Source organism: Scyliorhinus torazame, chromosome 2, assembly GCF_047496885.1.
Source record: "Scyliorhinus torazame isolate Kashiwa2021f chromosome 2, sScyTor2.1, whole genome shotgun sequence".
NCBI lineage: Eukaryota > Metazoa > Chordata > Chondrichthyes > Carcharhiniformes > Scyliorhinidae > Scyliorhinus > Scyliorhinus torazame.
The window spans coordinates 83,540,198-83,566,522 of record NC_092708.1 but is presented as its reverse complement, the minus strand read 5'-3'; the positions used below and the strand labels follow the sequence as shown (position 1 = coordinate 83,566,522).

The 26,325-nt window shown below is 42.5% G+C and overlaps 2 protein-coding genes and 1 long non-coding RNA gene across 9 annotated transcripts in view; 1 reads left to right on the top strand and 2 right to left on the bottom strand.

The window, feature by feature from the left end:
- The window catches only part of slc12a8 (solute carrier family 12 member 8), a 311,686-nt gene extending 300,772 nt beyond the window's left edge, over window positions 1–10,914 (bottom strand). Inside the window, exon 1 of one of the 3 annotated variants that reach the window (XM_072473246.1) lies at window positions 9,965–10,914. The gene's annotated coding sequence lies outside the window, so the exon portion shown is untranslated. Of the gene's footprint in view, window positions 1–9,649; window positions 9,817–9,964 lie in introns of those variants that run through there. The other 2 variants (XM_072473254.1, XM_072473240.1) reach the window with 2 other exon arrangements.
- LOC140389102 (uncharacterized) lies at window positions 9,201–12,163 on the top strand. Its single transcript, XR_011934287.1, has 2 exons — window positions 9,201–9,551; window positions 11,794–12,163. It is a non-coding gene; the product is annotated as an uncharacterized lncRNA (long non-coding RNA).
- A 4-nt stretch (window positions 12,164–12,167) lies between these two features.
- znf148 (zinc finger protein 148) overlaps window positions 12,168–26,325 on the bottom strand; it is an 85,386-nt gene continuing 71,228 nt past the window's right edge. For all 5 annotated transcript variants that reach the window (XM_072473210.1, XM_072473225.1, XM_072473231.1 and 2 more), the window contains 2 exons: window positions 24,622–24,740; window positions 12,168–18,028 (listed from right to left, as the gene is read on the bottom strand). In XM_072473210.1, coding sequence (XP_072329311.1) covers window positions 16,430–18,028; window positions 24,622–24,740 — 1,718 coding nt within the window. In that variant the 3' untranslated portion in view covers window positions 12,168–16,429. The remainder of the gene's footprint in view (window positions 18,029–24,621; window positions 24,741–26,325) is intronic.

Sequence of the window (26,325 nt, the reverse complement as noted above, 5' to 3'; positions counted from 1 at the left end):
GCAGTATAGAATAGAGAATATAATTCTAAACGGGTTGCAGAGCAGAGTGACTTCTGTACACAAATCGCAGGGCAGGTTGAGAAAGAGAGTAATAAGACATACATGGGTTTTATAATTAGAAGCATAGAGTAGAAAAGCACGGAGGTTATGGTGAACTTTTAAGCAACACTGGTTCAGCCTTAACTGGAGTATTTTGTCCAATTCTCGACATCACACATTAGAGTCTCTTTAATAAACTCTTATATAATTTAGAAAATATATTGTCTCATGTAGCCTTATGTATTCAAACTCAAGAACACATCCGAGGAGTATGCCTAATCCAGAACAGTCCAAAAAGCAGCTAGGATAATAAACAAGAACCAAAGGCGATGAGAAAAGACGCATTTTTAAGATCTGGAATGTTTGCCCAGAGTTTGAAGAGGCAGACTGAATCATGTTCTTCAAAAGAAAATTGGATAATTATCATGGGAAGAGATTTGCTACAAGGGGAAAGATGTGGGAGTGGGACTAGTTTAGTTGCTTCTGCAGAGAGCCAGTTTGGACACAATGGATCATGTGGTTTTCTTCTGAGTTGTGACCAGTCTATCATCCTACAAAAAACAATTTAAATACAGTAGCACATCTTTGAACCATCTGCTCCACCTTTGGAATATCACCATGTCAAGCGCAGTGAATGTTGCAGTCATGGGCAGCACAGTAGCTAGCACTGTTGCTTCACAGTGCCAGGGACCCTGGTTCAATTCCCGGCTTGGGTCACTGCCTGTGCGGAGTCTGCACGTTCTCCCCATGTCTGCGTGAGCTTCCTCCAGGTGCTCCGGTTTCTTCCCACACGTCCCAACAAACGTGCTTGTTAGGTGAATTCGACATTCCAAATTCTCCCTCAGAGTATCCGAACAGACACCGTAGTGGATTGGATTGGATTGGATTTGTTTATTGTCACGTGTACCGAGGTACAGTGAAAAGTATTTTTCTGCGAGCAGCTCAACAGATCATTAAGTACATGAGAAGAAAAGGGAATAAAAGAAAATACATAATAGGGCAACGCAACATATACAATGTAACTACATAAGCACTGGCATCGGATGAAGCATACAGGGTGTAGTGTTAATGAAATCAGTCCATAAGAGGGTCATTTAGGAATCTGGTGACAGTGGGGAAGAAGCTGTTTTTGAGTCTGTTCGTGCGTGTTTTCAGACTTCTGTATCTCCTGCCCGATGGAAGAAGTTGGAAGAGTGAGTAAGCCAGGTGGGAGGGATCTTTGATTATATTGCCCGCTTTCCCCAGGCAGCAGGTGGTGTAGATGGAGTCAATGGATGGGAGGCAGGTTTGTGTGACGGACTGGGCGGTGTTCACGACTCTCTGAAGTTTCTTGCGGTCCTGGGCCGAGCAGCTGCCATACCAGGCTGTGATGCAGCCTGATAGGATGCTTTCTATGGTGCATCTGTAAAAGTTGGTTAGAGTCAATGTGGATACGCCGAATTTCCTTAGTTTCCTGCGGAAGTATAGGCGCTGTTGTGCTTTCTTGGTGGTAATGTCGACGTGGGTGGACCAGGACAGATTTTTGGAGATGTGCACCCCTAGGAATTTGAAACTGCTAACCAGCTCCACCTCGGCCCCGTTGATGCTGACAGGGGTGTGTACAGTACTTTGCTTCCTGAAGTCAATGACCAGTTCTTTAGTTTTGCTGGCATTGAGGGAGAGATTGTTGTCGCTACACCACTCCACTAGGCTCTCTATCTCCCTCCTGTATTCGGACTCATCGTTAATCGAGTGTGGCGACTAGGTAGATTTTCACAGTAACTTCATTGCAGTGTTAATGTAAGCCTACTTGTGACACTAATAAAGATTATTATCGTATCTGATCATACGATATGCATTGCCTAACCAGTTCACAGGAACATAAATTAGCCTCTCGGCTCCTGCAGCCTATTCTGCCTTTCAATGAAATAGCAGTTAATCTGCATCCTAATCCAATTCACCTGGATTGGCTCCCTATCCCTTAATGTCCATGGATAGCAAAGGTTGACAACCGAGTGCACAGGAGATATAAGGATCACACTCTGATGCCTAACATTGGTGTCACCAAACACATGCCTACCTTGGATTTAGAGAAACTTCTGGTCCATAGCGCCAAGGTGTTGAAGTCCTAATGATGAGGAACAAGACTTACTTGGCGAAATTGTCCGCTTGGTTGACTATATTCTCCTGCCAGCGCTGAATTGCACCTGATTTGCGCTCCCAGTGGGACCGTAAATGAGGAAGTGATTCCCAACCCTTCGACATGCAGGTCTATGCTTGGCGAGGGTTGAATACCTCTACCGGGTTGCAATTTTGAGCGGGCAGCCTGACAGCGAGGTCCACAGCTGCTCCCCCCCTCACCCACCCCCCACCCCACCCCAGCATCACAATTCAACCCCACACCCTGTGTTTTTTTGGGACCCCCTCAATATGGAGGTGACTTGACCTAGCACCCCACCCCCACAGACCCCCTAAATAAGAGACCCCAGAGAGACACCCTAAATAAAAAGACCCCCCAGAAATGCCCTAATAAAGGGGCCACCCCCACAGACCACCGCACAGACCAACCAGAATATGGAGAAGTCTGCACAGACCCTGGTCAGGAAACCCCTCAGAAGAGACCCCTGTCAAGAAGCCCCCCAGAAAAGAGACCCCTGTCTGGAAGCCCCCCAAAAGAAAGGTCCCTGTCTGGAAGCTAGAGAGCAGCCCAAACAGAGGCAGTGAAAAAATCCCTGCTTTAACTCTCACCTGGGCTATAAAACCGCGGCTGGGATTCTCGTTCTGAGTCCGCCTCACTACCGCTGCCAGCGAAGACAGAGAATCTGGCGCTCAGTCAAATCTCCCAGTCACTGCAGTGGGAACGGAGAATCCCACTGGCGCGAAGGAACGGAGAATCAAAGTCTACAAAACAATTGTGGAGAGGGCAGTCCATCAATCCCAACACCAGGTTACACAGTGAAGAGAATGAATAGTGCCATAAAAGCGACATCTCTTCAATAAACGTTTCAAATACAGAAAAAAAATTATCAATCTCAGATTTAAAATTAATTGACCTACTATTTTTGGTTTCCTAGTTTATCTCCTGAAGGCCAGGATCTGTTTTTAAGGTTTACTCCTCTTGTCCTAGGCTGCCCCACATGCTGAAAATGTTTTTCCCTGTCTACCATATCAATTGCCTTCAAAATCCTAATAACGTCAATTGAATTACCCTTTAAGTTTACAAAATCAATACAAATATCAATTGTATCTCTCTCTGCCTATGATGGCTATTATGGAACTGCAAGAGCCCTACTGCCCGGATTAATGTTTTTTTTTAAGATTATGGGATACAAGAGCTCAATGCTATACATGTTATTTTTGGCTTGTCGTCGTTAATAGCAGAAATACTATCTTGTCCCTTCACTATTAATAAATCACTCCCAAGAAACTCAACTCTTAGAAAACAGATGAACAATCTCCTTGGCAAACACTTAATTCTAAAGATTTTAATGTGAGATAATTGTACATTGATCCATATTTCTCAATCATTCCATTATTATCCTACAAAGTATTTAGCCTATTTTCCATAAAAGCAGCATGTTAAATTCAGATTAACATGCAGTTTTCAACATAAATCATGGTAACAAGAGACAACAGAAAATGCAAAGATGTGTAATGCATAGCCTAACTGAGAGTGCAGTACAATATACATCACAGAGTAATGCAAAGTAGTTATTTATGATCAAGGTACATTGGTGGTTCGTGACCAAATAAAAAATTAGACAAACAGCTAAAATTCTGCAATATCTCATAATTGTAAATGGGGATACTAACCTAAAAATGATCCCTCTCCTCGTGTTGTTTTAGTCTCATGTCTCGGAAGGGTAGCATGCATAAATGACATAGCCTTCTGGTTGGACATAATGACAGATTTTCCCAATATTGAACTGGAGGAAGTTGTGATTCACCCAGAACTTAGGTGCCACTCAGTGATTGGGAGCTTGGTGGTGGTTTTAATGCTAGTCACAAGTTTATGTAAAAATATTTTCAGCTTTACCTCAATGCACTATCAAACAGCGTAAGACATCTCAACGCCACTTTGATCTTCTGCTGTCAGGAGAACAAGTCTAACATGGTGCTTTGGCTTCTGAACCTCCACAGCACTTTCCAAAAGGTTACGGCAGTTCATTTTATTTTGAGAAAGCAGATAAACCCATCCATGGGCTCTTGAGGAGTCAGCCAGGCAAAGCTTTCTTCTGTCAGGCAGTGGAATTTGCAGTACAATTGTGACTTTCCCAAAGGTTTGCGCACTGCAATATGAGGTAGAGCCAAAAGCAAACAAGGTGAGATAAATGTGTGTCTCAACCAGGTTGAAGTTTGGTTTTTCAGGCTCAATCCATTTCTACGTTTAAAAAAGCTTAATTTCTAATCAAATTGAAATTAAGTCACCTGTGGTCTGCAATACAAATTCTAAAGCCAAGCTACCACCATACCAAGAGGCTTACTGTGTGGGTGGTCTGCAATCATCGGCTGCCAATATGGGAGATTCTTTTGGTGAATTCTCCACAACCGACACCTTTCCCTTCCCTCTCCCCACCCAAAGCCACCACCACACAGTGGGCGGCACGGTGGCATAGTGGTTAGCACTACTGCCTCACAGTACGAGGGACCTGGGTTCAATTCTGACCATGGGTGACTGCGTGGAGTTTGCACCTTCTCCCCGTGTCTGCGTGGCTTTTCTCCAGGTGCTCCGGTTTCTTCTCACAGTCCAAAGATGTGCAGGTTAGATCGATTGGCCATGTTAAATTGCCTCTTAATGTTTGTTGGGTGGGATTATGGGGTTACGAGGATAGGGACGGGTCGTGACACTAGATAGGGTGATCTTTTAGAGAGTTGGTGCAGGCTCAATGGGCCGATTGGCCTCCTACTGCACTGTAGGGATTGTACGACACACAGACACACATCTGGTGTATTAGTTACATATTAACCATAGAAGTCGTATCTGAAAAGCCTAATTTATTACATCTAAACAAAGTATTTATATTTCAGATTGGAAAAATAAATAAGTATGGTTTCTTCTTTATAGGGGGTGGAGTTGAAAATACTGGCATTCTGTATTTAGCAAACACACCTTACCATTCAGTCCAAAGTTAACACCTATTTCATACAAACCCTGCCTAGAATTTCATGATTTAGATTTATTTTTCCACAGGTAACTCAAACTGGCACTTGCCCCCAAACAGGCTGTCAAACCAGTTCTCAGGTCTATAAGTTCATCTTTTAAACATCCATTCCATCATATATGTCAAGAATTTAGATCACTTGAAAGCACAATCTGAATTAACAATTGCAGCATGACGTAATTGATGAAAGATTTATTAGCAGCCTTCAGGGAACTTGAGCTGTGGACATATCATGCAGTTTTGTTCAATAAATAAAACACTGAAAGCACACACGGAACTTTAAACAAAAGAAAAAAATGGGTGTGCACGATGGAGCTTTGGTGAATCTTTCCTCATTTAGCAAATTTTCCTCATCCTCCCATTTACACAAATGCATATGGAGGGTGTGGGTGTCCAATTATCCATCCCTACAACCCCTCCCAACCACCCACCCACTGCAGGCTACTGCTGTACCACCCAGCCTCTACTCTGCTGAGATTCATTACATTAGCGAAGACCAGAACTCCCTTTACGTGAGATAAATTCACTGAGGTATCAAGGGGAAAACAACCTTTGATCAGCTGAAAGGTTAGACCCAGAGAGGCCATCCGGCCCATCCTGACTGCACAGAGCAAGAGGAGGAAAAAAAGAAACAAGCCGCTCATTTTTGGTCCCATTTTCCAGCACTTGGTCCATAGCCTGGCAGGTTACAGCACTTCAGATGCAGATCCACATGCCTTTTAAATGAGTTGAGTGTTTTAGCCTCAGCCACCAACATTGGCAACAAATTCACGACTCCCACCACCCTCTTGGTAAAAAGGTACCCTCTAATCCTTCTACCAATCACTTTAAATATCTATGCCCCCGGATACTTGGCCCCACAGCTTGGGGAAACAAGTCTTTCCTGTCTATCCTGTCTGGGCCCCTCATAATTTTGTACACCTCAATTGGGTCACCCCTTAGCCTTCTATGTTCTAAGGATAACAACTCCAGCCGATCCAATCTCTCTTCTGTGCTACCATTTTCAAGGTAACTAAGGAGCTGTGCTCCAAAACATAGTTATTCCAAGCAAACCTGTTGGACTTTAATCTGGTGCTGCAAGACTTCTTACTATGCCCATCCCAGTCCAACGCTGGCATCTCCACATCATGATAATTTAACAACAGTGGTTGAAAGAGATTGTGAAAAGGTAGGGCTGGGTGTCATCATTATACATATGAAAATTAATGCTATGTTTTTAAAAAATAAATTTAGAGTACCCAATTATTATTTTTTTTCCAATTAAAGGGCAATTTAGCGTGGCCAATCCACCTAACCTGCACAGACATGGGGAGAATGTGCAAACTCCACACGGACAGTGACCCAGGCCCGGGATTCGAACCCGGGCTCTCAGCACAGCAGTCCCAGTGCGCCACTTCCTCCCAATGATATGTTTTTGGGTGATGCTGAAGGGGCAACATGTAGATGAGAAATAAGAGGGGGTCATGGAAAGACACTTGGAGGACCCCAGAAGTAAAGAGAAGCCATTGCAAATGAAACTCTGGGAAATTATCAGGGCAAGATAGAATAATGATTGTATTGGGGACTAGGGTGAAGTTAGGAAATTCAGTAGCTGGGCAGCACAGTGCTGCAGTGGTTAGCACTGCTGCCTCACTGCGACAACGTCCCAGGTTCGATCCGGGCCCTGAGTCACTGTCCGTGTGGAGTTTGCACATTCTTTCCAAATTTGCGTGGGTTTCACCCCCACAAGCCAAAGATTGGCCACACTAAATTGCCCCTTAATTGGAACAATGAATTGGGTACTCTAAATTTATTTTTTCAAAGAAATTCAGCAGCTACAGAAATGTGACAGCTGTGATTTTGAAAGTGCAGTTGTAAGTGAAATTATGGAAAGCTTTTTTCCAGGGGCAGCTATAGAAGGAGGTAGGGTCAGTTTATGGAATAAAGGTGTAGGTGGAGAGTGATAGAAGGAAGTGACCAGAAATGGCCATGCCTGGGATTATTCAATGGGAGTAGCAAGACTACGTGAGATGACAAGGTCAAGGGGGTGGCCATGTGTATAGGTTGGGAAGTTTACATGGAAGAGGAGATTAGAGGAAGATAAGAGGCCCATCAAAGAAGAGAGATCATAATGAGTTGAGATGGATGTTAGAATCATCAAGGGTTAGGGCTATTTAATGCAGAGGCTGAGGGTTGACAACAGTGAAGATTTCTTGGTGAAAATTTTTTTTTCATGCATAAGTGGTTGATACAAAACAAGATTTTTGAATGAGAGGTGAGAGGACTGGAACAAGATAAGATGTTAAAAAGTGGAAAGGTGTAGTTGTCAGGCAAAGGTCCGATTTGGTGATAAGAAGGTAAGATGCTCAAAAGTGCAACGGTGTAATTGTCAGGCAAAGGTCCGATTTGGTAATAAGAGCTGCACTGTCACCACATAGTGTTAGCAGAATAAGTGGTGAAAGGTGTAGCCAGGTGGGAAGCTTCATTTAGAGGGCAAATGTCATCACACTTGAACCACGTTCCTGTCAATGCCATGATATTGATTCAATCATCCAAAATAGGTTCATGGGTGGCAAGTGCCTGGTACACAAGTCAACAGACATTCCAGAGGGTGATGCAAAGAGGGGCAGTGAGTGCTGACCAGTGATAAAGCCCACCAGGTCAACATGCACATCCTTTGTTTTTTCCATAACAACAGACGATAATCCGCTAAATGTTTACGATTTTAAAATGTCCAAAGATACGCAGGTTAAATGGATTGGCCATGCTAAATTGCCCTTCAGTGTAGATAGATCTGCGGGTTAGGTGGATTGGCTACAATCAATGCGCATACAAGGACAGGGTGGGAGAGTGGGCCTACGTCGAGTAGCTTCCGTGCAGACTCAAAGGGCCGAATAGCCTCCTTTTCTGCACCATAGGGATTCTATGGAATGAGAGTTTTTGTAAAACTGGAATAGGCTGAAAACAAGGTGGTAGTTCAAACAGAACAAGAAACTGATTTTGTAACAGCTCAACCTCTACTCTACCAGAACCCTGACAAAGTCCTTCAATTTATTTTTTCTCATCAGTTCACATTTGTACTACAGATTGTCTATTGTTACTTGAAGGGAAATACAAATCAGAAATGTTGCAAAGCAAAATAAGGATACATTTGTGATGATCTTCTATTTACGCTACATTACACTAGTTCTTCGGAACGGCTGCTCTGAAGATGTCTGACTGCTCACACAGTCAACAACATTCCAATTTGTGACATTATGATAGTGCAGGAACAGCATGGTCAGAAGTGATCCCACCATCGCCAGTAATGCTGTAACTGGAGTGGGAGGGGCCGTGGGATTTCTCACCATCACATATGGCCTCCTGAGGGCCCGGGTCCAGGTTCACATGCACCACTTTAGAGATTACCCTACACACCTCCTTCCAGTAATTCTCCAGCTTTGGACAAGACCAAAACATATGAATGTTGTTTTGGGGGGTGGGGGGGGGGGGCAACGTTCACACACATCTTCTACCCCCTTAAAGAGCCGGCTCATCCTCACCCTTGTAAGGTGTGCTCTATACACCACCTTCAGCCAAATCAGCCCCAACCTCGCACACGAGGTGGAGGCATTCACTCTCCGGAGCACCTCACACCTTAACCCCTCCTCCATATCCTCTCCCAACTCTTCCTCCCACTTTGCCTTGATGCCTTCTAGCGGCGCCTTATCCTCCAAATTAGATCCGTAAATTGCCGATACTACCCCTTCTCCAGTCCCCCTGTCGTCAGCACCCCCTCCAGCAATGTGGAAGCCTGCTCTACTGGGAAGCTCTGTATCTCCTTTCTGGCAAAGTCTGGAACCTGCATGTAGCGACTAGGGGCGTTTAACTTCATTGAAGCCTACTTGTGACAATAAGCGATTATTATTATATAATTATAGAAGGGGGTATACTGTAGACGTACAAGGATACTAGAGAGGCCGTGGAGGGGTTTCATGAAAAGGAGAGATTTTGAAATGCACTGGGGCCAGGGAACCTGTGTAGGTTTACAACGGGGCGATGGGTGTGCAGGACACGCTTCAGAGCTCTTGATAAAGTGGATCTGGAGGGCTGGCGGGAAGAGTGCTCAAGGAGGTGAACGTCGAGATGACAAGGAGATCGCAGGGTAAACTAGGAACAGTGGAAGGTCGGCAGCTGGGATTGAAAATTGTAGTCGGCATGTAACTGGAAAGGAGTGTATGACGAGTCAAGGCAGTTCGCAATAAGCAAAATGACAGCGTGGGGTTGGAGTGGTAAAGAATTCAGGACACAATCCATGAAATATTGAGAATTGATTTAATTAACCAGTTTGGGCTGAATTGCTGCAGAAACTCATCAGAAGAATGGAATGCAGTGACTGTCAGCAGTAAAGAGGTAAGTGACACACATTGAACACCTTTCATTTCCACAGTATTTCTGGATGAAAAGTACCGAGTGACTCACTTCGAAATTAGAACTGTTTTAGAAATTACCTCCAATGCACTTAAACGTCTCTGAAATCTTGGTAAGTTTGGTTTCAAAACATAATATTCACTGATCCATTATTCCATACAATGAAAATTGTTCGCGTTCTCCTCCCCGCGTTAACAGCCTGCACACGGCTTCTCTTACTAAAGTATACAAAGCATGTCAGAAATCAGGAAATGGACTCCGCATTGCAACTTAAAGGGGCACTGGTTTCACGGTTAGCTTCCGCAAATGTGTTTCCAAATTGATCTTAATGCAAAACATCGTGACAAAAAAAAAACACACACAATCCACCCCCCAACAAATACAATTCCTGGTACCTTTTTTTAAAAAAGGAAGTCAGTTTCCTTTCGATGTCCAACTGCCAGAATCTGCTCAAGGTTTACAGGTCGCTGTAAATTCAATGGAATTCTGCAACACGACCTGGTTGGCGTGAGGAACAGTCCCGGGAGCCAGCAAATTAAAACCAATACACGTTCTGCATCCGGATCCGGGTAACACCTTTTTGCCCACTCCCTTATCAAACACAAAAAAGGTCTATGCGTTCCCACCAGAAACTGGCAATGTTGGTTACCAGTGAAACCCGGTCACAAATGTAAACAAAGTTGACTTTCGCTCCAACCAATACTGCCAGTTGTACTCGGTCCAAACTTTAAAGAACTTTCTTTCTTGGCCCAACTATGTTTTCTTCTGACCCAAGAAAACAAAAAGTTATATTCGTGGAAAGGCTTTATATCCCGAAACAGGAGCTTAAATAACTGGGTTGTGTTCCTCTTTTGATCACGTGAAATTGTACAATTGATTCCGTTTCGCTGCGTGTTTCACCCTCGGGTTTCTCCTGAATTGGGTGTGGTTACAGTTGAGCGGTTGGTCAGAGAGAGCAGCCCCTGGTTGAGGTGCTGTTCACAGTGAAGCGGCAAGCAGCCCCTGACTCCGATCATTGCCCAGTGCAGCTCCTGTGGAAGGCAGCTTTATACTCCCTGAGGATCTCTCTCACATAGTCTGCCACCTACTGCCAGCAAGCTTGGTCAGAAATTAGCCGCTCGACGCCCCAAACACTACTTTAAACTTAAGGCCGGTTATCCCGAGAATCATTCCAAAAATTGGCGCAGATTTATACCAATGTTCTCACCCCTAAAGCCCAGACTGTCAACCCTAGCCGTGAGCTCACTCTGTGCAGTAATGTGGCAGGATTGAGCTAGCTCACTGGTTTTAATGGTTCTGATTATCTGCACTTCACCGGCGATTTGGAGATCGCAGTTCCTGTTAGCAACTGGATGACAGCAGTCGCTCTTCACCAGCAGCAGATCGGAATCCTTTACTGTTTATTGTCCAAGAAATAAATGCTACAAGTTGTTTGGTACTGAAGGAGTTTTGCTCATGTTTCCTCCACGCGGGACTGCATCGAATATTGGCGGTCAGGGTACAAATGTTTACAGTCAAACCCAGTAATCCTGAAACACGCCACTGCTCCGGAGAAATGAGGCCAACGAGGAAGTCGCCATCAGGTTGATTTGGTGCTATGAAGCCTTCCAGTCAAACTGGCCTTCCCAACAAGCTGAGCATTATCTGCATCCTGTTGATACAATACAGGACCTGCTAAACGTCAACGGTGGCATTGAGCACCATCAAGGCAATTGGGACATAAACCAATTAGTGTAAAGATTTATTTCCCTTCATCCTAAACACACATCTTCCTCCTGCGCCAGGCTGAATGCGTCCACGACCAACAGTATCGCTTTCAGCGCACCAGAACATCTTGCACACCCACCCAATTACAATCTGCAAATGTATTTCCCAAGCGGCAGATTGTATATTAATGTCCTCTGCTGCAGTAAACGCCACGATTCGGTTCTAACTATATCTCCCAGTCGCTTATCAGCTTCCTCAGCCATATTGTAACAAATATTCTGCAGTTCAACTAGTTTCCCTCTCTATGTGCACTAAGGTTTCTTGCAAGTGAATGGTTGGAAGATGAAGTAGACTGTGTTCATGAAAATCACAAATTATCACTGCCAGAAGGGTACGCTTTATAATAATTTACATTTATGATGCATTGATGCTCATGGTATGATTTTTCACAAATAAAGACACAGTACCGTTACTTTTTATTCAAACTATTAATAATAATCTTTATTATTGTCACAAGTAGGCTTACATTAACACTGCAATGAAGTTACTGTGAAAATCCCCTAGTCGCCACATTCCAGCGCCTGTTTGGGTACACAGAGGGAGAATTCAGAATGTCCAATTCACCTAATAAACACGTCTTTCGGGAAACCGGAGCACCTGGAGGAAACCCACGCAGACACGGGGAGAGCTTAAAATAATGTCATCTAGAAGGAAGATCTTAACAGCGATATATACGTCACAGATGTGGAGACAGATGAGAATAAGTGAGTTTCATACACAAAAGTTTTCTTCCATGCAGAATCCTTCAAGAATTGGCAGCATTCCCCATCTTCAAAACGTTGTCATTCATCATCATGGTTTATAAATTAAATAAAGACCAACAAAAATATCTGGGTTTCTGAACATTTATTTATAACTAAGCATTAAAAAGGCTCTTAAAGACAAAAATGTGATACTTTCAATTTCTCTAATACAGTTTAGAAAGTACTGTATATAGTCCGATAACTGCTTGAAGCATATTGTAGCATTTGCCTTATTACATATCTACACAGTATTTGATCACACATAGCAAGTCATCAAACTTTCTGTATCAGTATGAGTTACTGATAAATCCATTGCCCAAAATATTTTTACACCAGCATTGAAACCCTGAATGTAAAGATACTGAAGTTAAGTGAATACATTTTATGCGGGGTGAATGAAAGTCTGACAGATTTGCTGACACTTAACAAATTCTCCTGCTCAACGTGATTGTGGAGTAATGAACAATCAAACAAAAAAAGTAAATATTTTGTACATAGGCTATGCCCAACAGATTTTGTAACAAATTTAACTTTTACAATATACTACAAAATCAATCTCTCTAGTTAACACTACATTAATAGAAAAGCAAGCTTGCATATAAAATTGACCAGTGTACTAAAAGAGATCAGAATAAAGTATCACTTAGCAAGTCCATCGGTGTATAAATGGTTGGCATACAACATAAAATCTATGCAACTGCTTTTTGAGATTTGATGCAATTTTACCTACGTTGTTATCCACTTGCTGCTCTGTATAGATATGCAGTGTCAATCTTTTGCTATCATCACAGACCAGAAATTAGCAGGCAACTGTAGTCTGGTCATGTATATAAACTAATGCCTAGACAAAAAAAAAGGTATGAATCTGGATGGTACATTCAGAATTCCCACCATGGCAGAATACTAAGAATTGCAAAATTACCCCTTTTCATAATTTAAGATTCCCTTCCACCCCACCCTCAGCAAGAAAATAAAATGTCTTTAGAATTATATAGGGAGAAGAAAATGTGTTGTTTCGATTGAATTAATATTTGATCTTACATTATGATAGAGTTACTTTTTCAGGGTCTCTCTTTGTCCCTTTCCTCATTCAAAAATATCACAGGCTAAAGCATTGGGTGATGAAAACAAAATAACTTGCACATTAAAATAAATAATTGCAAAAATCCTACACCATTACGTACAATTTTTCATTCTTGGAATGCATTTTTTTTCCAATATCAAGAGCCATAAAAGGGAAGACCGAGTGAAACCATATTTGCAATCACAGAAGATACAACTTTACAATAAAAAGGACCCATGCCATTACAAGGACAGATCACTAGATCAACTGTAAAGAATCATCACTTACACATGGTCTATCATACACATTGTCTGCTCTATTAGGGAATACTTGAATGAATGTAATTACACAAAATCTTCTGAATACTATAAAGCTGAAACAATGTTTTGGACTACAGTTGAAAATAGTTTTACTGTACATTTTCTCACCTCCTGGTGAAAGCATTTAAAAAGTGCAGGTTTTAATTCTTTTTTGAAAGTACATTGTACACTTTACTAACTCTGGAGTATGGTAAAAAGAGTTTCATTATGTATGCTATAAACTAGAATAAAAGAGAACTGATCAGACATGGTGACTTTAGTTTAGACCCTTTTAGAGGGGCATAAATCACAAATATGAAATCAGTAAGACTTGTTAGTTGTAGTTATTGTTGTTGTAAATTTAAAATTAACATACTGGACTGATTTGAGGCATCAATGTCCACTTAAGTGCAAGATTCACTTTGTGGCAATAAGGTGTACACAATTGCCACTTCAACACTTTATGGGGCACTGTGCCTTGATTGTAGCAGCATGATAATACTGCAGCTACCTCATTTGTTTTCACTTGTTTATATAAATTTCAAGGTTGAGAAAAAATGTTAATATAAAGAAGCATGTAAAGGTAAACATGACTGCTTAATGTAGTCCAATTATCATTTATCACAAAGATCTCGAGACATCCTTCACATTTGGTCCATTCAGTGAAAACCTCCCACAAATATCTAGCCCAATTATAACCTAGACTTTCAAATTGGGCTCTGCAAACTTTTAATACGAAAACAAATTATTGCGGATGCTGGAAATCTGATTTTTTTTTAAAAACAGAATGCTGGAAACACTCGGCAGATCAGGCACCATCTGTGAAGAAAAAGGTCACAGACCTGAAACATTAACTCTTTCTCTCCAGATGCTCCCAGACGTGCTGAGCGTTTTCAGCATTTTCTCTTTTTATACGCCAAACCCAAATGGATCCAAGTGTGAATTTGGGCATTTAGAAGGTGGGTGGATCTCTATCTGTCCAGAGCCAAATATATTAAGCACTATGAGCACAACATTGAGAATTTTGTATTCTATATTTCTGTTGACTCAAAGCATGTTATTTAATTGCAGAAAACTAGAAGTGTCTTCTGTGAATAGGATGGTGTTTCTCTGGGAAGCTGACACTGTTAGAAGTTGGGAAAGAGTATAATTAGGCTGTCAATATTTGCATGGTGGTGCCCTACAGAAAAATTACAAAATTACTTCTTGGAAAGCATGAAGATGTGGGTGGGCAGCTGAAACATATATGAGCTTTACTAAAATGTGCCACTACACATAACTACCTATAATTACCGCATACACACAATGGTTTAGTCTCAATTAAGCGCCACATGGTCATAAAGAACTTGCATTTATATAGTGCTAAATTATACCTCTAAATATCTTTTAAGCGCTTCATGTGCAATGAATCAGCTTGAAGTGCATCGACTGTAGTTATGTCCGACAACACTGCCGAATTGCAAATAGATTAGAAAGATATTTAAGAGTTCTTCCAGACATCATTTACCACTCTCTTCCCCCCGCACCCCCCCCCTCTCTCCTCCCCTGCGACCAGTAAATATTAGAATGTTTCAAATGTTGCAAAGACGATATAAATATCAAAAATATAAAATTTACATCTTTGGCTGAAACATTCTTAAAGCACGTCATGGAACTCGAGAGTTTCGCTGACCGGTAACATATCCACACTGTACAAATCTGCTTTAACCGATGCCATCTCTTCTCAATTTAAACAAAGTTTGCCCCAAAACTAAAGTTGCTGACTTAAAACCAGTGTGTTGGCAATTTGATTTCTCCAAATCAGAGGACAGCTTACCAATAATATGCAAGGAAGATTCTTAATCATCTGACTTATTTGTAGAAATTTCTGTTAAACTGCATCAAATATGTGCACTTGAATGGGGAGTTAAGATTCCAATGGTTAAGCCAATCTTTAAAACACAGCATTCCACAAGGTGCAAAATCACATTTACAAAAAATGTAATAATCAGTAACATATTTTGTGGGATGACAGGTAATTTGTATTATATATTTCTGAAAAACTGTTATGCAGCCAAGGTATTTTACAGATAAACGGGATAGGTACTGCAATATAAATTAACAGGTCATTTATTTTATTCTTCTACAAGGGAACACATAATGGCTTTATACACTAAACGTACAAAAATAGGGATATAAACTATATATTTTTAATAAGGCAGCCCAACATCTTGAAGAGTTGAAATTTGAGATTTGAAAACGGTGTCACGTGACTAGATAAGTATAAAGCACACTTTGTGCTTGCAATAGTTCTCACTGAAATAAATTCCCACGTTTTCATTTCTAAAATAAATAAAATTTAATTTTTTTAAATCATGGTATAAATAGAATGCTCAATGGTTAACTGTGGAATACTATTTTGCTCCCACTCATCAATTCTGTGGGGTTCCTCACAAGTAAAGATGATGCAAGTTAGATAAAAATTATGTTCCAATTACTTCTTGAAGTACTCTACATATAAACAAACAAAATTGTTAGCTTTTGTTTACAATCTTAGTAAATCTGAGTAGAAAAGTGCATAAATTTAAAGAAAATCCAAATAAACTAATTTGTTAGTTTGGTTATACCCTACAAATAGCAGTGACTGATTATTTTTTTTCCTTTAAAAAGTGCCAAAATATTTGGGGCATGTTACAAGGTGAGGCAAAGCAACAGCATCAGTGTTAAACAACAGTTAATCCTGCCACAACACAATAACCTGGGACATACCGTGCATGGCTGAAATATACAAAGAAAATACCTTTTTAACAATGTTACTCTGCAGCGTAATTGTGTTTTGGTATTCGAGAGGCCTACACTATGATGCTTCTGTATAAGTGTGGTTAATTGAACCAAAACTGCACTGACTATTGATTATACAGCACTCCATCCTATACAGAGCAGCGCATAATACAATAATTGTCCTTTTGAAGTGCTAGCCTCAGTTACATTACAAGGAGTAGTTTCCTACTATCCAAAGGCCTGACTAGCTGTGGCGTCTGGTGAAGCAGTCATTTGAGCTCTTCCCTCTGGTACACCCACTAAGGGGAACTCTGAAAACTCTGCACCAGCCCCACGTACTCTCAGATTTACTTGTCCATTGGCAACACTGTATGGGGGCGGCACACCAGCCCTTACATTCTGGTACTGAGCTCTGAATGTCTGTTCAAATGTACCTATTTGGTAGGCTTGATGGACAGGCTGAGCTTCTACCTTCTTCTGAGATGTCATCTGATCCAAGAATTCTTGTGCCGAGACAGAACTATGATTTGTCTCCTCGCTTGTAAAAGAAAAGGAGTGCTGTGACTCGCCAACCATTAAACCATAGTGGGACTTCTCAGAAGATGGTCGCAATGGTGAACCCATGCCTGACCTAAAGCCACGCTGCATAGTCATGGAGGCCATGGAAGAAAACAATGGTTGACTAGAAAGGGTCGGGCTATCAGTTCCAAAAGTAAGGGTCTGATTGGGTAAATATGCATCATTCTGGCTTGTTCTTTCCAAGGCTTGCTGAAGGAATTTTGAATATTCATGGAGCATACTGGCTTTGTCTGAAGATGTTGATTGGGAACTTGCACCAGCTCTCTCTGTCTGGGCAACCTCAGCTACATCTGAAGTGTTTATTGACATACTCGAGGCCACTTCTGTATCAGCGACACTAAAAGACATTTCATGCTGTCCATTTGCCTTATGAGAGTAATGGTCTAACAGAGTCTGCAGTACCTCATCGGGAATCCCACTTTTGTCATGACTATTCTTTATTTCAACACTCAACGATTGGGAGTCCAACATAGATGCTGCTGTACTTTCATCAATGACACTAGCCACAGCTGCTTGGGTCACAGATGGCTGTGACGCTATCTGGCCTACGTTCAGGGCATACTCCCTACTATTATTACTTGCTGCTTGCAAATAACGCTTTTTCTTGAGAAACTGCATTGCATCATCATAATTGTTACTGTTATGCACAGGTTTACTGGGAACTTCCTGTAAGGAATCCACCTGATCAATGTCATGGTTTCCCTCAGAGTCCAGCAGACCTGGTTTATCAATAAGTTCATATGTATATTTTGTAACTTTATTTTCTTCATATGTGGACAATGCAGACATTGCCTGGCTTGGTTCCAACTCTAGTTTCTGACTTCTTTTGCTGCTAACTTTCTTGATGACCAGTTTTGGTGGATGGATATCCCCGGACGTACTTTCTAGAGGATCACCACTGTTGGACGAATGCGGTATTTCAACAGAGTATTCAGTCACCATATATTCATCTTTCACTTTTGAAGAAATACTATAGAGTGACGAGTAATCACTCTCATTTTCATCTTTTTTCAGATCCAACTTTTCCACCGTGCACTGTTTGTCAGTGAGTGGGGCAGAAGACCTGGATTTATCTGTTTTTTGCTTCTTTTTCCGTGGCAATGGATTATCTTTATGTTGCAAGGAAATGTTTGGATCTTCCTCATTCCCTCCCATATCACCCATCTTCAATGCACACTTCAGTTTTCTATCTCTGTTTTCATGGCACATGCGTTTATGTTTTAATACACGATCAGTTCTGGAGAAATACTGAAACAATCACAACATTAGAGTCAATACCATGAATGAACAATAAATTTGATTTTAACAAATGCAAAAAATAAATATACACTCTCTTCATGGTTTCATTTTTCAGCATCAGGCACTATCAGCTGTCAAAAACGAAGCTGACATAAATTACTTGGATCTAAAAATTGTTACAGACCAACAGTACATAGTTTTGGTGCATGGAACATCAGTCACATTACAGGGGGAAAAAACTGATGAAAAGCAGACAAGCAAGAAATATCTACATCCGTCACAAATTGGACAACCTGACTATGCCGACATAGAACTACAAGTACTAGTTTTAAAGTATCACATATGAAGAATCAACATTTTAAATGTTACAATAACATTTTTAATGAAACTATCTTATAATGACAAAGAAATTAAGTTGGAAGGCACGGAAAATGTAAGCTTATTCAGCTAACCTTGGCCTTCCTTTTCAATATTCTAAAGGATAATAAAGAACACAGAATCTGGCCGACTCCCACATGTCTATGAAAAAAAATCATGCAACAGGCAATTGTAGCACAGTATATTGCAGTAGTCATTATCAGCTGAAATAGCAGATAGCAAAATGATTCAGGAAACAACAAATTCAGTTAGTTTGGAATGACAATGTATATAATTGTGGCTACAGAAATCAATACTGTAGACACTTTCAACTGTATATTCTACCATTCATAGCTTAAATAAAGCGAAACAACTTAGAAACTGAGAAAGCAGGGGCGGCACTGCCAAGGCACTGAGGGCCCAGGTTCAATCCCGGCCTGATTCACTGTCCGTCTGGAGTTTGCACATTCTCCCGTGTCTGCATGGGTTTCACCCCACAAGCCAAAGATGTGCAGGTTAGGTGGATTGGCCATGCTAAATTGCCCCTTAATAATAAATAAATAAAACAAACCAAGAAAGCAGGAGCATTGCAGCATTATTCACTAACCAACTGTAGATACCACTATAGTTAGAAGCTAAGAAATAGTTTTGAATGGGGACAATGGCTAATTTAAGTACTAAGCAACAACTTGAGTCTACTTTTCAAAAATACATCATGCTACTTAGATATAAGCTGTTGCTGGATAACTGAGTGTGCAGTCTATTGAAGAACGTGCCTGGTGTTTTTGAAATCCCCCCCCCCCCCCCCCCCTCCACCCGCCCAAGCCCCATGCACAATGAGAGTGTCCCAAGCCCACCAGCAAACCCCCCCACCCCCGCTCACTCTCCCCAATACCCATGCAGGGCACCCCCGGTCCGATCGCCAGCACACAAAAATGTCAGTTTGGCGTCTTTGCATTGTCAACCTGGCATCCTGGAAGTGCCTCTGCCAGCTGCCAGTGCCACCTGGGAACAAAGAACAATACAGCACAGGAACAGGCTCTTCGTCCCTCCAAGCCTACGCCGATCACATGCACTATCTAGACCAACCTCCTGTATCCTTCTATACCATGTCTGTTCATGTGCTTATCCAGATAAGTCTTGAAGGTCGCTAACATATCTGCCTCAACCACCTCACTTGGCAGTGCATTCCAGGCCACCACCATCCTCTGTGTAAAAAACCTCCTCCACACATCTCCACTGAACCTTTCCCCCCTCACCTTGTAATGGCCCCTTGTAATTGTCATTTCAGCCCTGGGAAAAAAACCTCCAACTGTTCACCCTATCTATACCCCTAATAAGTTTATAAACGTCTATCAGGTCACCCCCTCAGCCTCCATCTCTCTAGGGAGAACAATCCCAGTTTATTCAATCTCTCCACATAGCTAATACCCTCCCATCCCAGACAACATCCTTTTCTGTACTCTCTCCAAAGCCTCCACGTCCTTCTGGTAATGCGGTGACCAGAATTGGACACAGTATTCCAAACGTTCTATATAATTGTAACATAAGAACAAAGAAATGTACAGCACAGGAACAGGCCCTTCTGCCCTCCAAGCCCGTGCCGACCATGCCGCCCGACTAAACTACAATCTTCTACACTTCCTGGATCCGTATCCCTCTATTCCCATCCTATTCATGTATTTGTCAAGATGCCCCTTAAATGTCACTATCGTCCCTGCTTCCACCACCTCCTCCGGTAGCGAGTTCCAGGCACCCACTACCCACTGTGTAAAAAAACTTGCCTCGTATGTTCGAGCTTTTATACTCGATACCCTTCCAATGAAGGCAAGCATGCCACATGCTTTCTTTACCACCATTTCCACCTGTGCAGCCACTTTTAAGGATCTGTGGACCTGCACGCCCAGATCTCTCTGTGTCTCTATGCTCCTGATGGTTCTGCCATTTATTTTATAGCTCCCACCTGAATTGGATCTACCAAAATGCATCACCTCGCATTTGTCTGTGTTAAACTCCATCTGCCATTTCTCAGCCCAATTTTGCAGCCTATCTATATCCCGTTGTATTCTCCAACAATCTTCATCACTATCCACAACTCCTGCAATACTAGTAACATCCGCAAACTTGCTAATCAGACCCGCTACGTTTTCTTCCAAGTCATTTATATATATATTGCAAAGAGCAGAGGTCCCAGAACTGATCCCTGCGGAACACCACTAGTTACAGACCTCCGTTCAAAAAACGCCTTTCTACTGCTACCCTCGGTCTTCTATGGCAAGCCAGTTCTGGATCCATCCAGCTAGTTCACCCCTGACCCCATGTGATCTAATCTTTTGCACCAGCCTGCCATGAGAGACCTTATCAAATGCTTTACTAAAGTCCACGTAGATAACATCCACAGCCCTTCCCTTGTCAATCATTTTTGTCACCTCCTCAAAAAATTCAATCAAATTAGTGAGACATGACCTCCATGCTGTCTGTCGGCAATAAGACCATTCACTTCCAAATGTGCATAGATCCTGGGCAGAATTCCCCCCTCCCCCCCCCCCACGCCGGGTGGGAGAATCGCTGGGGCGCCGCGTGAGTCCCGCCACGCCGCCCCGGCACCCGCATGCGATTCTGCCCCCCCCAAACCGGCGCGGCGAGAATCACGGCTGGCCGCTGGGAGAATCGCCGCTTGTAACGGGCGAGCGGCGATTCTCCGGCCCAGATGGGCCGAACGGCCTGCCCAACACGACGGCTTCCCGCCGGCGCCGGCCACATCTGGTCGTTGCCAGCGGGAACAGCGCGGGAATGCTGGGGGGGCGGCCTGTGGGGGGAGGGGGGGTAGGGGGATTCCTGCACCGGGGGCAGCCTCAAAAGGGGTCTGGCCCACGTTCAGTGCCCACCAATCGGCGGGCCGGCCTCTCTGAAGGAGGACCTCCTTTCCTGCGCCGCCCCGCAAGATCCATCCGACATCTTCTTGCGGGGCGGCCTCGGGGAGGACGGCAACCGCGCATGCGCGGGTTAGCGCCGGCCAACCCGCGCATGCGCGGGTGACGTCATTTTGCCGCGTCATTTACACGGCGCCAAGGCCTGCCACGCGTAAATGACGCGAAGCTGCTACTAGCCCCCGGGGGAGGGAGAATAGGGGGCTGGGAGCGGCCTCCGACGCCGGAGTGAAACACTCCAGTTTTCACTCCGGCGTCAGGACGTAGTCTCCCATTGGGAGAATTGCGCTCCCTATCTCTGAGAATCTTTTCCAACAATTGACGTCAGGCTCACTGGCCTATAATTACCCGGATTATCCTTGTAACCCTTCTTAAATAACATTGGCTATCCTCCAATTCTCCGGGATCTCACCTGTGGCCAATGAGGACACAAGGATTTCTGACAGAGGCCCAGCGATTTCATCTCTTGCCTCCCTCAGTAATCTGGGATAGATGCCAACTGGCCCTGGGGATTTGTCTACCTTAATGCTTTTTAACACACCTAATATTTCCTCCCTCATAATGACGACCTGTTAAAAAGTGTTTACACATCCCTCTGAGACACCACCAATCTACATATCCCTCTCCTTTGTGAATCTTGGCAGTGTCAGGCTGGCACCCAAGTGGCACTGCCAGAGTACCAGGGGACCACCTTGCCCAAAAGGGCATGCACCTGAGGGCCTCCGATCCCCTGGGAGACCCTCACGAGTGCCGTTCCATCTGGTCCCCGTTTGTGGGGACCAATGCTGAAAGGCGTTCGCCCAAGGTCTCCGAGGTGAAGGGAATAGATACCAATGCCTCGGTTACCTCGAGAAACTGCATATTAGAGTGAGACTAGCTGTCTCGCTCTAATATGCAGATTTGCTAAAAAGTGATCCTGCCCGTTACAACACCTCGCAAGGTCGTGTTAGATCTCGCGATGAGTTGCAAGCCGGGTAGATCCTGGGAGTGGGCTCGCCCGGCTTTTATTGGCAGCATAGCAAGCTGCTTTTCGGGCGCTCCCCAAGTGTCCTGTATCTGCAGTATTTTGCTTTTGTCACATAATTTTATAATTGTAAAAGACCTTGTTGGACTTCAATTAGAATAGAGTGCCCAGTTTTGGTCGCCTCATATAGTGGGAGATATTAAGACTTCTGTAAAGGTTCCGGATGGGGGGGGGGGGGGGGGGGGGGGGCACACGATTAGCTGAAGGCGCTGGGTCTGCATGTAGTGGAATAACATAGATAGATGCAAGATCTACTGTAGATGTCTGCATGGATCGGTGATGGTGTGATGCATTATGCAACAAACCGTTTGTGAATGATTGGAATAAGTAGAGTTTTTCTCCATCTGTCATTATCGTATGTTCACAGAAGAAAAATGAAGTTACAAAGCAGAAGATTATACAGGAAACTACAGAAAAGTGAAAATGCAAGTGAAACTCAAAAGTGGAAATGATGCTCGTTCCTGATGGCAAGTAATGCAGAATGTAGAGGAAAGAAATAAAGGATCTGTCCACATTTTTTCAAACATCCTTGGAGGGGTATTGTGCTAGCAAAGTGAAGGGTTAGCAATGTAGCACCTCTGTTGAGGTAGAGAGAGAAAGAGAAAAATAAATGATTGACAATAGCATAGAAAACCTAATACCAGTAGAGGGCAAGGTTCTAGGTGCCATATTATGGAGACAATTAACAATTAGAAACATATGGATGCATTAGGGATAGCCAGTCTGGTTTTGAATCTGGTAAATTTTATCTAAAAAGTTTAATAACATTTTGAGTATATGGAACAATGCAATAATAAGGTACAAGTTGCAGATGTCTCTGGCCTATGCTTCATTGGAAGATATTCAATTAAAATGATCTGATAATTCCAAATCTTTTTCGCAGCATATTCTCACTTTGCTGATTTTGCCTCTACTTGCATTGCTTATCCCGAATTGACATTTCACATTTTTTAGAGCGAGAAGGAACCTTGAAATATGAACAAACGGTACATTGTTTTTCAAAAGGCATTTGATAAGATGCCACCCGGGAGGCTTGTTGCTAAAGTTACAACAGAAATAATTAAAAGGAACCCATGGCATCATGGATAAGATGATGACCAAAGGACAGAACACAGGAGCAGTAGTTAACAGAAGAACTATGGTCTTAATTTTGACTCCTGAAGATGCCAATGTTACATCCTTCTGGTTCAAAAACCCCCCCACTAATCAACGCAAGTGACCGATTTCTAAAAAGTACATGCCTGCGAAGTACTTTGGGACGTTACGCGATTCTACAAGTTGCAATACAAGTTCAAGTTTATTCTTTCCGAATGGACGACAAACTGACAACAGCTGCTAAAAATATATGGGATCCCACATTTTATAGAGGTTTAGGATACAAAAGCAAAGATATTATGCTAATGCAGAAAGAAACTGGAGGCATTTCACTCATTATGAGTGAGAATGAGGTCAAGAAAAAATAGAGTGATGTTCAAAATTTTGAGGAATAAGCTGAGTTGGGTAATCTATTTCGACTGAAGTCAGCAAAGGGAATAAGATCAGCAGATTGTGTTTTCCCCCCAAATTCAGACAGTAGTTAGGTCAAAAAAATGCAAAGCAGCTGCAACATGGAAGCTGCCACTTTGGCCCAACCGTCCCAGTGTGGTGTTTATTCCTCAGGCAAGCAAACACTCTCAATCACATTCCCTGTTCCCACATTCACCCACTTGTCCAATCTAACTTGGATGTTGGCACACCTTATAAAGCAACCACTAACCGTGGAAGTGAAATCCACGGCTCAACATTGTGTTGAGAAGTTACCTTTGCTCTCTGTTCCCTTAAATTTATTATTTTAAATATGGTCCCTCTGTCCAGGCTCAACTATTGCTTTTAATTCCGTGGTCCAAGTTTTCAGTTTGAAAAATTTTGATCATTACATGCCATCATCTGCATTGTTTCACTTAAAAGTCCCAATTTCCACCCCGATCTTCCAAATCTTCCTTCATATTTGTATTTCCTTACAGCAGGCAGCATTCCAGTGAATCCACACTGCGCTCAGGCTAAAGTTTCAATATTGTTCATATAGCGCACAAGAAGTGGCAGAGTTAGAATCCACAAAATCACTTAAAAGTAAAGTGAAAGCATATTTGAAATGAAGGAAAAATTAAGGCCTTGAGGAAAGAACAGGGAGATGGAAATAATGGATCACTTTTATCAGAGAGCCAGTTAACGGCCACCTTCTGTGCTGTAAAATTCTGCAATTATTCTGTGCTTCACACATTTAATGACAGGTACCTTCAGTCAATTCTTACCTGGTGGCAGTATTCACACTGATATGGTTTCTCTCCACTGTGAGTGCGCTTATGCCTCTCCATATGATATTTCTGTATGAACCTCATGTCACATTCATCACACTGAAAAGGCTTTTCACCTGAAAACACCATTTCCAAACTATTACACTCATCATTTGTTAATGCATTATTTTTACACAAATTCTAGACTAGAAGTTTTGAATAACAAAGCCTATAACAGTACTATAAGACACAAGAAATCAGCATTAACTTTGAAAATGCGTATATTTTGATTGAAACTATTTAAAAGAAAATACAGTCTTCTTTTTCTCAAATTTTCTTCCATTCCTAAAAGAGTTCAACCCTTTCTGATAATTATTACAGCTCGACAGATGTTGATTGCCCTTTGGTAGATCGTCCAATTGGCCATTGTACGCGTGAGCCGAGAGACCAAGCCATCAGCTGGTTAACCGGAGGCTTCGTACTCAATCTGGATCCTCTGCTCACTTGTTGGGTATTGGTTAATTCATTAAACGACTTGTTGAAATTACTGCTGGATGAATTACATGTGCACGTTTACGGTGAATCATTGTGCTACACTAACTAAAATCAAACTTCTGTAAAACTTTAACTGTATGGGAGACAGTTGGTTACCATGCCAGTTAGAATCTATGCCTGCCAAAACAAGGATATTATTAATTGGAAAAAAAACTCACTTTATAGAAGGAACTGTTACTTTGTCAAAGATGTACAAATATAATAAATATATTAAAAGATAGTGAGGAGCAAGAAACTTGTAGCATATTGCTGTGTGCAAATGGCTTTTGTCTATGAACAAGTAAACTACACTTCAAAAGTAATTTACTGGGAAGAAGCTCTCTTCTCTCGCGTGCGCCACTCGAGCCAGACGTATGTGCACAAGATGAATAACTAGTTGATCTGTTTAGAAATAACGCTTGAAAGAGAAACTTCAGCGGCATATATCCTGAGTGGCTTTATATTTACTGATGATTTGTACAACTGTCAGTCAGCTGATTGCGGCCCTGGTTAGCTGAGCCAGGAGCACTTCCTATATTTAATCCCTGACCTAGGCCGAGTTAGCTAATCTCAGTCAGAGCAATTCCAAGGTTGCTACAATTAGCACCGACATAAAACGCTAATTTGGATCCAGCTGCAGAACTGTGTCCAATCTTGGGCAGCACACTCTAGGACAGACATGAAAGCTTTGGAGAGGGTACAGAAAAAAATATACTCAAGCAGGAGATCAGAGAGGATGGGTGATGCGCAATCAATTACTCTCGAGACAAGGTGAGTCATAACTAATAGGCTTTAATCTGCTAGAACTGTTCCCCAGCAGCTGCGATACAGAAAGTGAAGGCTGCTGGGATGGCATCGGTTCTTATACTCCGCTTCTCAGGGAGGAGCTATGTACATCAGCCAATGGTAGACTCCTGGGTCTAGCCAATGGTCATCCACCTCTCAGGTACCGCAATACCTGGTATTACCATAAGGGGTGATTGTTACATGGATAGATTGGAGAAGATGGTGCTGCTCTTCTTAAAGCAGGAAAGGCTGCAGTGAAGGTGCAAGAGGATTTAGACACATTGAATGAGTGGACATGTGGACTAAATGTAGGGAAATGTGAAGTTATCCACTTTGGAAGAAAGAAAAACAGAATAATTAAATGGAGAGAGATTTGGAAATGTGACACTCCAGGGGGAATAT